Source organism: Haliotis cracherodii, unplaced genomic scaffold, assembly GCF_022045235.1.
Source record: "Haliotis cracherodii isolate W230 unplaced genomic scaffold, xgHalCrac1.p SCAF_23, whole genome shotgun sequence".
NCBI classification, from domain to species: Eukaryota; Metazoa; Mollusca; class Gastropoda; order Lepetellida; family Haliotidae; genus Haliotis; species Haliotis cracherodii.
Window position 1 is genome coordinate 13787887 of NW_027266279.1, and position 13923 is coordinate 13801809.

At 42.5% G+C, this 13923-nt stretch overlaps 1 protein-coding gene across 1 annotated transcript in view; it reads right to left on the bottom strand.

The window, feature by feature from the left end:
• Positions 1–383: 383 nt before the first annotated feature.
• The window catches only part of LOC139471578 (sodium- and chloride-dependent neutral and basic amino acid transporter B(0+)-like), a 48396-nt gene continuing 34856 nt past the window's right edge, over positions 384–13923 (bottom strand). Inside the window, exons 5-15 of the mRNA XM_071253956.1 lie at positions 13462–13655; positions 11129–11267; positions 8996–9130; positions 8512–8615; positions 7901–8025; positions 7224–7336; positions 5403–5531; positions 4554–4653; positions 3261–3367; positions 1884–2054; positions 384–960 (exon numbers count right to left, since the gene is read on the bottom strand). Coding sequence (XP_071110057.1) covers positions 838–960; positions 1884–2054; positions 3261–3367; positions 4554–4653; positions 5403–5531; positions 7224–7336; positions 7901–8025; positions 8512–8615; positions 8996–9130; positions 11129–11267; positions 13462–13655 — 1440 coding nt within the window. The 3' untranslated portion in view covers positions 384–837. The remainder of the gene's footprint in view (positions 961–1883; positions 2055–3260; positions 3368–4553; positions 4654–5402; positions 5532–7223; positions 7337–7900; positions 8026–8511; positions 8616–8995; positions 9131–11128; positions 11268–13461; positions 13656–13923) is intronic.

Sequence of the window (13923 nt, forward strand, 5' to 3'; positions counted from 1 at the left end):
GACTGCATAGAAAAAACTATGATGCTAAAGCCCATGTTTACTTTTTATATTCCTACCACTTTTTTATATTCCTTCTCCGAATAGAGGGCAATATTCCTGGGAATTAGATGGTTATACTCGCCGGATTCATCACCAGTTTGAGACAATGTAACATCCAATAACGATTTGAAACGCAGTCAGTTTCATATGAAATATACAGGTTTCGAATCTACATTTGAAACTTCAAAATGAAAAGAAGCATAGTAAAATTTGCAAGCCATTATGCTTTACGCTATAACGAAGAACAATGTTCTGGTTACTGGTTTCAACAGGCAAATGTTATGATAAACAATATCCACATGTTCATTATGTTATTGGATATTCTGGACACCGTACATCAGGTACCAACTTGAAATTACATATGTAATAACAAAAGCTTACAGTAAAATTGTTTTTTGAAGGTTGGAACAACAAGATTAACACTTTAATAACAACATAAAAATCAAACTTTCGTAACAGTTAAACCCCAAAAATATATTTAAGCTAAAGAGCCTTTTGGCGAGGCACGGATAACCGCTTTGCAAACTAATTAATCTTTTTTCGATTTAATTGTACAATGCATAGATTATCGATATATCTTTTATGATGTTCATCGGTATAGAATGCACATATCGTATCCGAAGCATCTTGCGTAAACCGCTTTACCATGGAGTCAATTGGTGCAAGAGCTTCTTTGACGTTTCCTGTACCTGAGAAATAGCAAGCGTGTTGTTTTCTTGCAGTAGAGGCAAGTCAATTCTAACCTACACTACCAAAACAACATGCCCAACTCAAGAAATCAATAGTCAAAGGTTGATGTTATTGGGCGAACCCTGGGTTGAGGTTTCCTTTCATGGGGTACTCTTGTGGACCGACTCGGTAGTTCTCGGCTCTGTCAGCGGGACCCCATTTAGATGTTGGGCTGAATATTTTTCTGAATCGCTGGAAAAAAAGATCATAGGTAAATGAATAAATAATGAATGTTGTTATACGCCGCAACTGTAATAATCCAGTTATATAGCCTGTATGAAACAAACCAATATTGACAGAATTAACAACAACTCGTTAGCCTAAGGTACTTGGGCACACAGCCAGCCAGGGCTCATATGCGCATGAAGAGATTTTAGCGATAAGACTACTGCTAAAAGCGCTTTGTGCATGTGAGCCACGGTTACACCCATGATCCCAGTCTTAGTCGGTTCTTGCGATAAGTGAGTGAGTGAGTATGGTTTTACGCCGCTTTTAGCCATATTCCAGCAATATCACGGCGGGGGACACCAGAAATGGGCTTCACACATTGTACCCATGTCGGGAATCGAACCCGGGTCTTCGGCGTGACGAGCGAACGCTTTAACCACTAGGCTACCCGACCGCCCCCTCATGCGATAAGTACAAGGTAAAGTATTCATACAATCCGCGAAATCCGTGGTGTTTTGACATTTTATCGTTTTGAGTATACAGGCGGCAACCACATATTTTTCACAATGTTTTTTTCAAAAATTGTTTGTCAGCTTACAGCTAAATAGGCGAAAGAGATAACAAGTTTAATGAACGCTAATTTTGACGCCAAGTGAATGTTGTTTTAAACCGCCAATATTCCACGTATGTCCACGTCCTGTGGCGCAGTATTTGATGGTAGGATTCCTGCCGTGGGGGAATGGTGGCAAACTTGCAACCAGGGCCCACTTGCACAAAGCGATCTTAGCACTACAACTATTGTAAGCCTATGTTAAAGTATGGGAGTTACGATCATCTTAGCACTAAGATCGCGGTGACGTTTTGTGCCAAGAAAGTTGCTAAATGTGAAACGACATAAGATATAATGGCCGATTTCGTGATGAGGTGTGACCGTTATGTTGTCTTACCTCTGTCAGTGAGCCTGGTGTTTTCAACAAGATGTAGAAGAACCAGGCAGGGATGGGGATGATGACAACGGCAGCCAGTACCCATCCTAATATCTGGGCAAACACCGGGTAGGCCATCTTATTCGGGTAGGTAGGGGGTGTGAACTTCACCATCCTGTATATGAACATGGCCTGTTGAGATAAAAAAAAATAAAATATTTTTTTAATATTGCAATATTATTATGTTCCAATAAACAAAACCAATAAAGGATCAAACATGTAGGATTTAAATGACTGAGTGAAGGTGAATGATGTTTTATGACGCAGAACACTTTTCCAGCTGGATGAGGGGGCAGGGTGGCCCAGTCGTCTAAGGCGCCGCGATTAGCTGTGTGGAGTTGCGTCCCTTGGGCACGCCAGAAACCTATGATTGTGGGTTCGAATCCCGGTTCGCCCCGATTATGTTTCTAGGTTTGTCAGCACCATACCCGTGCTCGTGGGGTTTCACCGAAGTGGTAAACGTCTGAGACCTGCATCACTTCCGGCTTTCCTCCCACATTAAGCTGACACGCCGCTATATGACTGGAATACTGTTAAAAGCGGTGTTAAACCCACTCACTCACTCCAGCTGGATGATGGCGTCCTGTTATCAACGAGTGAGTGAATCTGATCTGTACCAGAAAATCCAGTGGTTGACAGCATGAGCAACGATCCATCCCGGCAGGGTATCATGACACATAATTGAGCAAAAGGTCACACATTGTACCATCCGATCCTCATTTATAACAAGAATGAGTTTCCTTGAGACCTTTTCCAACCCGGATTCCCTCCGACAAATATTACTTACTCTTTACCTTTCTCGTGATGCCACCGGCGTCTGAGACAGAGGATTACCGTACATAGGATTAACAGATTACCCTCATAGCAGTAACAGATAACCGTACATAGAATTAACAGATTACCCACACAGCAGTAACAGATTACCGTACATAGAATTAACAGATTACCCACACAGCAGTAACAGATTACCGTACATAGAATTAACAGATTACCCACACAGCAGTAACAGATTACCGTACATAGAATTAACAGATTACCCACACAGCAGTAACAGATTACCGTACATAGAATTAACAGATTACCCACACAGCAGTAACAGATTACCGTACATAGAATTAACAGATTACCCACACGGCAGTAACAGATTACCGTACATAGAATTAACAGATTACCCACACGGCAGTAACAGATTACCGTACATAGAATTAACAGATTACCCACACAGCAGTAACAGATTACCGTACATAGAATTAACAGATTACCCACACAGCAGTAACAGATTACCGTACATAGAATTAACAGATTACCCACACGGCAGTAACAGATTACCGTACTTACCCCGATAAGGAACGGAGAAGCCACGGCCCAACAGAACACCCAGTAAGGCCAGACGTGGGGCTTGCTACCCAGCATGAACTCGATATCCTTCATAAAGCGCATCACGCCTGGAAAAAATACACACGAATATGCCGTAACAGTTTATTTGAAACACGGACAATGCTGTTTTGCAATTTGTTGCTGTCACATACTCATTTGCTTTACACAACGATTTAATTAAATATCCTGATTTAAACGACTCGCATTTTTTAGGTTGGATGATCGATATCGATCGATTTGTTTGTTGTTTGTAATCTGACGCCCTCTTCCAGCTATGTCACGTCGACCTGTAAATAATCGAGCTTGGGATAAATCTGTGGTTGTACGATGACACACAGCCATGTAACAGGGTCTGAGGGGGTAGGGGTGGCCCACTTGTCTAAGGCGCCGCAATTAGCTGTTCAGAGTTGCGTCCCTTGGGCACGCCAGAAACCTATGATCGTGGTTTCGAATTCCGGTTCGCCCCGATTATGTTTCCAGGTTTGTCAGCGCCATGCTCGTGGGTTTCATCAAAGTGGTAAACGCATCACTTCGGGATTTGCTTCCACATCAAACTGACACGCCGTGATGTAACTGGAATACTATTCACAGCAGTGTTAAACCCATATCACTCACTCCTGGAGACTGAGACTGAACACCTGATATAATTTTAGAGGACTTGTACGGCAAGCGATGGTACTGTGGGCCCATTCTGGCATGGAATCCTTCAGGGTCGTATACTATACTATACATGTACATTAGTGTTCAAAACAAGCGTCTATAACGACCGGGAAGTCGACAACGCCGCGCCTCAGTCGCGATAGTGGGATCATTTGTTTTAATCAGATGTGGGCAAACGACCGTTTTATCGCGTGGCGACTAGGTTTCAGGGATTTCATTTTGAAGAGTGGTGTAAGTAACTTTTGTACCCTACAGACCGACAATGTACAAAGATTGTATGTACGACTCAATCACCTTCAGCAAAATTCAATTTTCTCGACCATGTCATAATGAGATGATAAAAAAATATATTTATTTGATTGACTACAGTTTGTTTGATGTTTAACGCCGCATTCAGCAATATTCCAGCTATATCAGGGCGGTCTGTAATTAATCAAGTCTGGGACAGACATTCCAGTGATTGACATCATGAGCATTGATCCTCGCACCGAGCCTGACCACCCGACCCATTTTGTCGCCTCCTACGACAAGCATGGGTTGATTTGGATCGGTATTCGTAACCAGATTTTGAAGAAATAAAGTATTGCCACCTACCATACACCCACATGACGGCGATACACTCGAAGCACGCCACCACCAAGACAGAGAAGTCGGCGCCGAAGTCGTTCATCAACGTCACAACGTAGTCGCCCCCCTAAAGAAGTCATAATATTACACCCAACTTGAAATGGGGAGGGTTTGATGAAAACATTACATACAGGGGACTATGCTGGGGTGGGGGTGGGGGAGGGGGTTAAGCAATTAGATTCAAATTTGGAGATAAACCTGCTGTGTTTTGAAATTTGATGTAGTTCCACTGTGGAGTAGATACCTCTTTATTTTAATTTGAACCGAGCGCTTATTCTTTATTAATTATTCAGTGTATTTTATCTGGAAAGATTGAGGTCACGACAAGGTCATGTTAAAGATACGACAAATAATAATAATCATACATTTTGATCTACATTTTCTTTCCATTATTGTCTTATACACTAATAAAAAGGACCACTCGATGTTTTCATATTACTATACAGTAAACTACGGTTATAACGAACTCAAAGGTACTACTAATTTTAGTTCGTTATAATCGTAGTTCGTTAAAAGTACATACACAGCATGACTACAGCAAGTAGTCGGGACCAAAATGTAAGTTCGTTATATCCATCAGTTCGTTATAAGCGTGTTCGTTATAACCGTAGTTTACTGTATAGTTAATAGGTCATGTCAGTATGTGAAAGAATAGGGTTGTCTGTAACTTATTTTGAGTGGTATTAATACTATGGACCATTCCGCTGACATTGTCGAGGATGTTAAACGATCAGAAAATCATAAAAATGTATTTGTTGCGACCTAAACGCCCTTTCTTTCATAATTTCTCAAGGAATGGACTTTGGCGCCACCTACCGGACAGACACAGGGAAGAGCCAGGAAGTAGCAGCCGATTCCGAGACCGACGCACAGCCAGCTCTTGTACTTCCGGAGATGAGGGAACTCATCCTGGATGCAGGTCAACACTGTCTCCATCAGACCAAACTGCAGCAGAAAAATTGCGTTAGTTCATACATTAGTTGGGGGCAAGGGTGGTCCAGTCGTCTAAGGCGCCGCGATTTCCGTGCAGGGTTGCGTCCCTTGGGCACGCCACAAACCTATGATTGTGGGTTCGAATCCCGGTTCTCCCCGATTTTGTTTCTAGGTTTGTCAGCACCATACTCGTGCTCGTGGGGTTCACCGAAGTGGTAAACGTCTGAGACCTGCATCACTTCGGGCTTTCCTCCCACATTAAGCTGACACGCCGTGATATAACTGGAATACTGTTAAAAGCGGCGTTAAACCCAACTCACAAACTCAAACATTAGTTTAGCTTAATGTGGGAGGAAATCACAAAGTGTTTACTTTGGTGACTCTAGTGAACACACGTCTGAAGCTGACAAACCAAGGATCACAGGCAAGTGGAATCCAGGATTCGAACCGGCAATTAGCGGATCTTAGTGTTGCATAGATGCATCACCATAGTATACGTTCCTTCCACTACTTGGATATGGGGCGGTTGGGTAGCTTAGTGGGTAAAGCGTTCGCTCGTCACAAAGGCCTGGGTGGGCACATTGTGTGAGGCCCATTTCTGATGATATTATTGCTGAAATATGCATAGAAGTGGCGCAAAACAATAGTCACTCACCTGGCTACTAATGTTTGTACAGGAAGACGGAATGTGACAATGAATAACGGTTCATGAAGGAGGTTTTCATTTTCACCTTTAATTTCGAGAATGTGCGGAATTTTAAGCTTCAAAGAAGCCGCCTTCAACGTACTAAATTATAGACTAGGACCAGGAAGATCCTTGTTGCCGGAGCTGCTATTCAATTGGCTGATGATTTTACGCCCCTCGTTTCTCAGTTCACACCTGAGGTATGGCTGTGCATCCAGTTATTATTCTCACATCAATGACATCGCGTTTCGTCATTAGCTGAGTCACTCAAAGTTATACGGAGAAACTATTTTGTCCATCCGAGGTGAGGTGAAATTGGGTTTAACGTCGCGTCCAAGATTATTGCACTTTTATAGCGACGTGCATGTACGTGTGTGTGTTTATGTGGCTGCTTGTACTAGTCCGGACTGATGCCGATTTATAGTGCTAGCTCACTGAGATACCATGCCGCAGTTTAACATGAATACCCCACTCAGACACAGTATAAAGACTCTGAGCCGCTCTTTCTCACATTTGTTTCTTGCCAGGATCAGTGTTTGAATAATATTTTGAATGCTTGACTGTGTGTATGTTTTGTTATATTTCTTAAAAATCACCTTGGCACCGTTTCCAATACTTGTATTTAATTTCCCCAAATGTATACATACATTGTCTTTAGAACGTGAGGTGACCATTGCCCTGGATGGCCATCCTCCTCATGTAACGGGGAAAAGGTGAAATAAAATGTTTAAAATAAAAAAAAGACTCTGAGCCGACCAGTCCTTGTTTTAGCCCCTTAATGCCGAGCGCCAGACAGGGTAACAACAAGTACCATCTTTTAACGTCTTTTGGTATGACGCGGCCGGGGATCGAACCCCGGACCTTCCGCTATCCGGGCGGACGGTCTACCATTAGACCACGGAGGCGGTCTTGTCCATCCGATCGTAATTGTAAGCGCCTTCTTACGGCATGTACTTTCTCCTTCTGGTTACCCACAGGAATTCGTATGAGATGCGAACAAGGGGGGTCTGAGCACTCACCTCGCTGTCCAGTCCCAATGTGAACAGCATGAAGAAGAAGATGACTGACCACAGCTGAGGAAGGGGGAAATTGGACAGCGCTTCCGGGTAGGCCACGAACGCAAGTCCATACCCTGACAGACAACAATATTACGTCATATTCAGCATGTATTACATTATGTTTATATAATTCAAAAATATTTGCTTATGAATACCAAGAATTGACTGCAGGAGTGAATTTAGTGTTCTATAGTGCTAGCCCAGTGAGATACCGTGCCTCAGTTTAACGTGGATACCCCACTCAGACACAAGTGTACCGACTCGTTTTTATTGTATCCCCTTAATGCCGAGCGCCAGGCAGGGTAACAACAAGTACCATCTTTTAACGTATTTTGGTATGACGTGGCCGGGGATCGAACCCTGGACCTTCCGCTCTCCGGGCGGACGCACTACCACTAGACCACGGAGGCGGTCGTCAAGGCAAACGAGTGGTTAATAACACAAGCAACAAGCCACGCGGTTGTTGTACGTTAACCAAAACCACGCCGCACATTGTGTCCATTTTATAAGGCATTTTCAACAAACAAGAGCACTTGGGACAAAATAAGTCCCGAAATCCCGGCGGGCAGCTAATATGAATTCGAAACCAGCGTAGGGTGCTCGTTGCAATAAGAATCACAATAACGACGTTGACGTACCTGCTTCAGCAACGTCGGTGACGTTGGCCCCGATGGTTTTTGCCATTCCACCAAAAGTAGTGAATATGACAAAACCTGCTATAATGCTTGTCACAAGGTCCATGACACTTATAAGTAACGCGTCGCTGGGAAGAAAGAAAATCAATCACAGAATGCGCAATAATATTGACAACAACGAGGAAAATAATGTGAAATATACATCTACAGCAATTATTTAAGGAAAAGACATATAACTGTATAAAAGAAACTATATACAGTAAAGTACGGTTATAACGAACTCAACGGGACCACTAATTTTAGTTCGTTATAACCGTAGTTCGGTATAAGCATATTACAGCATAACTACAGCAAATAGTCGGGACAAAAAAGTAAGTTCGTTATATCCGTCAGTTCGTTATAAGCGTGTTCGTTATAAACGTAGTTTACTGTACTTGAAAATTCACACTTCACTCTGCTCAACTTGTTAGTTGCCCTTAACGACAAGCATGAGTTGCTGAAAAAAACAATTCTAACCGGGATCTTCATAGGAGAAATTTTCGTTTATCATAAATACACCAACTTTTTGAAGCAGACAGGTATCACGGTATGTGAATTATTGAAATTTCACTTACCCATACACGTTGTTATTGAACTTGTTGTAACTGCCAAACATGAGGATCCCACCAAAGGACACCGACAGCGAGAAGAACATCTGTCCTGCAGCGGCAACCCACACCTGGAGATACACAGAGTGAGAGAGGGGGGTAAAATGCTGCTATAAGGAGTATTACTGTTATGTTATTGTGTTTCAGCACCATACCCGTGCTCGTGGGTTTCACCGAAGTGGTAAACTTCTGAGACCTACATCACTTCGGGCTTTCCTCCCACATTAAGCTGGCACGTCGTGATATAACTGGAATACTGTTAAAGGCGGCGTTAAACCCAACTCACTCACTCACCCACCCACTTGATGTGTGAGAAAAGTGGGTGTTCGTTGTTTACCACTTTGGTGATACCCATGAGCGCGAGTGGGGATTTGAAAAGCATTTTAGCCACAAACTCAATACCTTATGATGTTTCAAAGCAGCAATTTTTGTTACGGATTACAGAACTCACCTCTATATCAAGCAGCTTTGACCACTCTGGTATAATGAAAAACTTGACCCCGTCAATGGCACCATCGAGTAACGCCCCTCTCACCAACAGGATGAGTAAAACTATATAGGGGAAGGTAGCTGTGAAATATACAACCTGAAATATACAACATGGGACTCATATTGCTATCACAGAGAGAATGGCATGGTGATATGAATGGTTTAAGAAAAGGTAGCTGTGAAATATACAACCTGAAATATACAACATGGGACTCATATTGCTATCACAGAGAGAATGGCATGGTGATATGAATGGTTTAAGAAAAGGTAGCTGTGAAATATACAACCTGAAATATACAACATGGGACTCATATTGCTATCACAGAGAGAATGGCATGGTGATATGAATGGTTTAAGAAAAGGTAGCTGTGAAATATACAACCTGAAATATACAACATGGGACTCATATTGCTATCACAGAGAGAATGGCATGGTAATATGAATGGTTTAAGAAAAGGTAGCTGTGAAATATACAACCTGAAATATACAACATGGGACTCATATTGCTATCACAGAGAGAATGGCATGGTGATATGAATGGTTTAAGAAAAGGTAGCTGTGAAATATACAACCTGAAATATACAACATGGGACTCATATTGCTATCACAGAGAGAATGGCATGGTAATATGAATGGTTTAAGAAAAGGTAGCTGTGAAATATAGAACATGGGACTCATATTGTTATCAGAGAGAGAATGGCATGGTGATATGAATGGTTTAAGAAAAGGTAGCTGTGAAATATAGAACATGGGACTCATATTGCTATCACAGAGAGAATGGCATGGTAATATGAATGGTTTAAGAAAAGGTAGCTGTGAAATATAGAACATGGGACTCATATTGCTATCAGAGAGAGAATGGCATGGTAATATGAATGGTTTAAGAAAAGGTAGCTGTGAAATATACAACCTGAAATATACAACATGGGACTCACATTGTTATCACAGAGAAAATGGCATGGTAATATGAATGGTTTAAGAAAAGGTAGCTGTGAAATATAGAACATGGGACTCATATTGTTATCACAGAGAAAATGGCATGGTAATATGAATGGTATAAGAAAAGGTAGCTGTGAAATATACAACCTGAAATACACAACATGTGACACATACTGTTGTCAGATGGAGAATGGCATGGTAATATGAGTGAAATATGAGAAGGTAGCTGTTCATATATATTTAATTGGGGAAATACGTATTATGATGAATGAAAATATGCAGGTACGTGACATCCAGCATTCGTAATAATAGCATATCAGATAGTGTTTGTTTGTTTGTTTGAATGTTGTTTAGCAATATTCCAGCTGTATGACGACGGTCTGAAAATCAACGAGTCTGGACCAGACAATCCAGTGATTGATATCATGAGCATCGATTCATGCAATTGAGGTACGATTATCAGATAGTGAACAAAAATATGGATAATGCTGCAGTCAACAACATTGCAACCATATCAAAGCAGCAACCATCAGTCACCAAGCTGACAACGCGATTCACATCAGTCGGCTCTAACGGCAATAGTGAGTGAGTGAGTATGATTTTACGCCGCTTTTAGCAATATTCCAGCAATATCACGGCGGGGGACACCAGAAATGGGCTTCACACATTGTACCCTAACGACAAGAATGAAGTTACTTAGGACCTCCTCCCTTCCTTGAAGACCCGGATAGATTTGAGCTTCAGTAACCCATGCTTGTCGTAAGAGGCCACAAGAGGTCGGATGGCCAGACTCCTGACTTGGTTGATGCATGTGATCCTGTCCCAACTGCGTAGCTCCATACTGCTCATGGTGTCAATCAGTGGTTGAGGTCCAGACTCGATTCCAGACAGCCGTCATATAGCTGGAATATTGCTGAGTGCGGCGTTAAACAACAAACAAACAAACAAATAAATACTCTGGGGACCATTTCCATGGTGTACACACGGATCCTGGTTACGAATGGTCCCCCGGATCACTGCCCATAACCAGCCGCCATTATAGTCCCCCGATCCCATCCCATCCCACTACAAGCGATGTGTGCTTGGAAGCCCGAGCAGGATCACTTGAATAGTTTTGTCCCCAACTGGCTATATTACTTTGTAGATTGGAGCTTACCTTGCCTGAGGACTTAACACCTTTTATAAGGCAGAGTACGACTACTATCCACGACAGCAGTAGACAGAGTGACAGCTTCCATAATGGCGCACCCATGTTCTCAGGTTCGAGCCCGGCGGACCGTTGTATCACCTCCTCGCTGTAGAGAGAAACAAGTGCATCTGATGGCAAGAAACAAGTACATCTGATGGCAAGAAACAAGTACATCTGATGGCAAGAAACAAGTACATCTGATGGCAAGAAACAAGTGCATCTGATGGCAAGAAACAAGTACATCTGATGGCAAGAAACAACAAGTGCAAAAGTGAGCGTGGCTCACTAATACCCCCGACCCCTTGTGTCAGTAGTTACAAATTAAATAGCTAGGATAGGGTTAGCCTTAGGGTTTGAAAAATTAATAAAAAAATGGAAAATTAATAAAAAAAATAATTTTCTTTTGACTGCACCCCTCCATATGACACAGATTATATGTACTAAGTTTGAGATGTATCCTCTGAATAGTGTAAGAGAAATTGCGCGGGCAAAGTTTTCGGATGGACGGACGGAGTTAGTGAGTGAGTGAGTGAGTGAGTTGGGTTTTACGCCGCTTTTAACAGTATTCCAGTTATATCGTGGCGTGTCAGCTTAATGTGGGAGGAAAGCCCGAAGTGATGGTGCTGACAAACCTAGAAATATAATCGGGGCGAACCGGGATTCGAACCCACAATCATAGGTTCCTGGCGACCCCAAGGGACGCAACTCTGCACAGGGAATCGCGGCGCCTTAGACAACTGGGCCACCCATGGCCCCAGAAGCTTATGAAGAGACGGGGTCTTGAGTAAGGGACACAACTCTGTGAAGACTGTTCTCGGTTCTTCTCAATCCCATATACAGTATACTACGGTTATAACGAACTCAAACGGACTACTAATTTTAGTTCGTTATAACCGTAATTCGTTATAAGCATATATACAGCATAACTACGGCATATAGTCGGGACTAAAAAGTTAGTTCGTTACATCCGTTAATTCGTTATATTTAGCCCCTTAATGCCAAGCGACAGACAGGGTAACAACAAGTACCATCTTTTAACGTCTATTGGTATGACGCGGCCGGGGATCGAAACCCGGACCTTCCGCTCTCCGGGCGGACGTTCTACCACTAGACCACGGAGTCGGTCACCTCGGTTAAAAACAATGAAACTATGAAGTACTGTTACCACAGGCGTTGTCCAAGCTATTACGAACATGAAGGTAGCGGAAAAGGCCGACTACATCCGAGTGAACCCAAATGGACTGTTCCCTGTTGTATTGACCTTTTCTCCAATTCACAATTGTTACCCTTTGTTTTATCAATAGTTGTTCCTGTGATACTTCAAGACATGGACAAAACGCTTGAAATTGTTATCAAATGTGCATTTAAAGTCATATAAACGAGAACTAGCCTTTGCATTTTGTGGACACGTAACAACGACTGTTTTGGTTTGAATGTTGTTTAATGCCGCACTCAGAAATATTCGAGCTGTATGACGGCGGTCTGTAAATAATCGAGTCTGGACCGGACAAACTAGTGATTCATATCACGAGCAACGCTTCGCACCCTCGGTCTATGTTGACCAAGTCACCAAGCTTGACCAACCGAAACATAACGTGGCCACTAACGACTAGTATGTGATGATGGGGATTTTTTCTGACCCTATTAAATATAGAGGCAAGGTAAAATTGTGTCTGAGGAGAAACAGACAAAGACAGTTTTTAAGCTCAGGTTTCTCTTGAAATTCGAAATCTTTGCCCTTTTCACTCATTTTCTAGCCATGCTAAGTACTTGCTAATATAAATATATCTAAACCTGCAAGCGTTAAAAGAAAAAAAAAAGCTTGCAGTGAGTCATTTGAACATGTCAAGTATTCATCATTATTAACAATAGTTTACGTAACCACAAAATTTGACATTTATAGTGGGCCCCAAGCGTTTCCATACATGAAAAAATACTTGAATTCTATTGGTCAGTGGCGAGTTGATAAATGTCCATGTACCTGCTACAGCGGTGGACAACTGGAACATAGAGAACTCGTAGTCATGGTGACAGACATTTTTTACCGATTGCTGTTATCTCTGCAATTTAAGCTACGGCATCGTGAAATGTATAATAACATTGCTTGTAGTCGATGTACGAGATGCACAGCGCCTAAAAAATTGATGCACAACTGCCGTCTGGCAATATGGCGACGTTCAAACGCTTCGCATTTCAATCTCCGTTTCTTGTCAAGTTGTGGTCACTGATAAACATGGCGGTAACACAGAGGGTTCGTCAAAGCCTACAACTTAATATTTGCAATCATCCACATCACTTACTTGAAGAAAAACTCAGCTGACGACTTTGGCAAGCCTGTGTACGTGAGGTTTGTGCAGTTGACAGTCAGCAAGCTGTCAATGGTTTCATTTTTGGTGCAGGCGCACTCGGACATCATCTCATTTATTGTAGCGTTCAATGTACAAAATGGCGGCGCCTTTCTCCTCTGTTCCACGCATCCCAATGCGATCCATTCCTGGAAACCATTTTAAGTGAGTGAGTGAGTGAATACGCTGCTGTGAGCAATATTGCAGCCATATCACGGTTGGTTGGTTGGTTTGTTGTTTAACGCCGTAATCAGCAATATTCCAGCTTTATGACGGCGGTCTGTTAATAATCGAGTCTGGACCAGACAATCCAGAGACTAATATCATGAGCATCGATCCACGCAATTGGGATCGATGACATGCTTCAACCAAGTCAGCGAGCCTGACCACCCGATCCCGTCAGTCGCCTCTTAGACA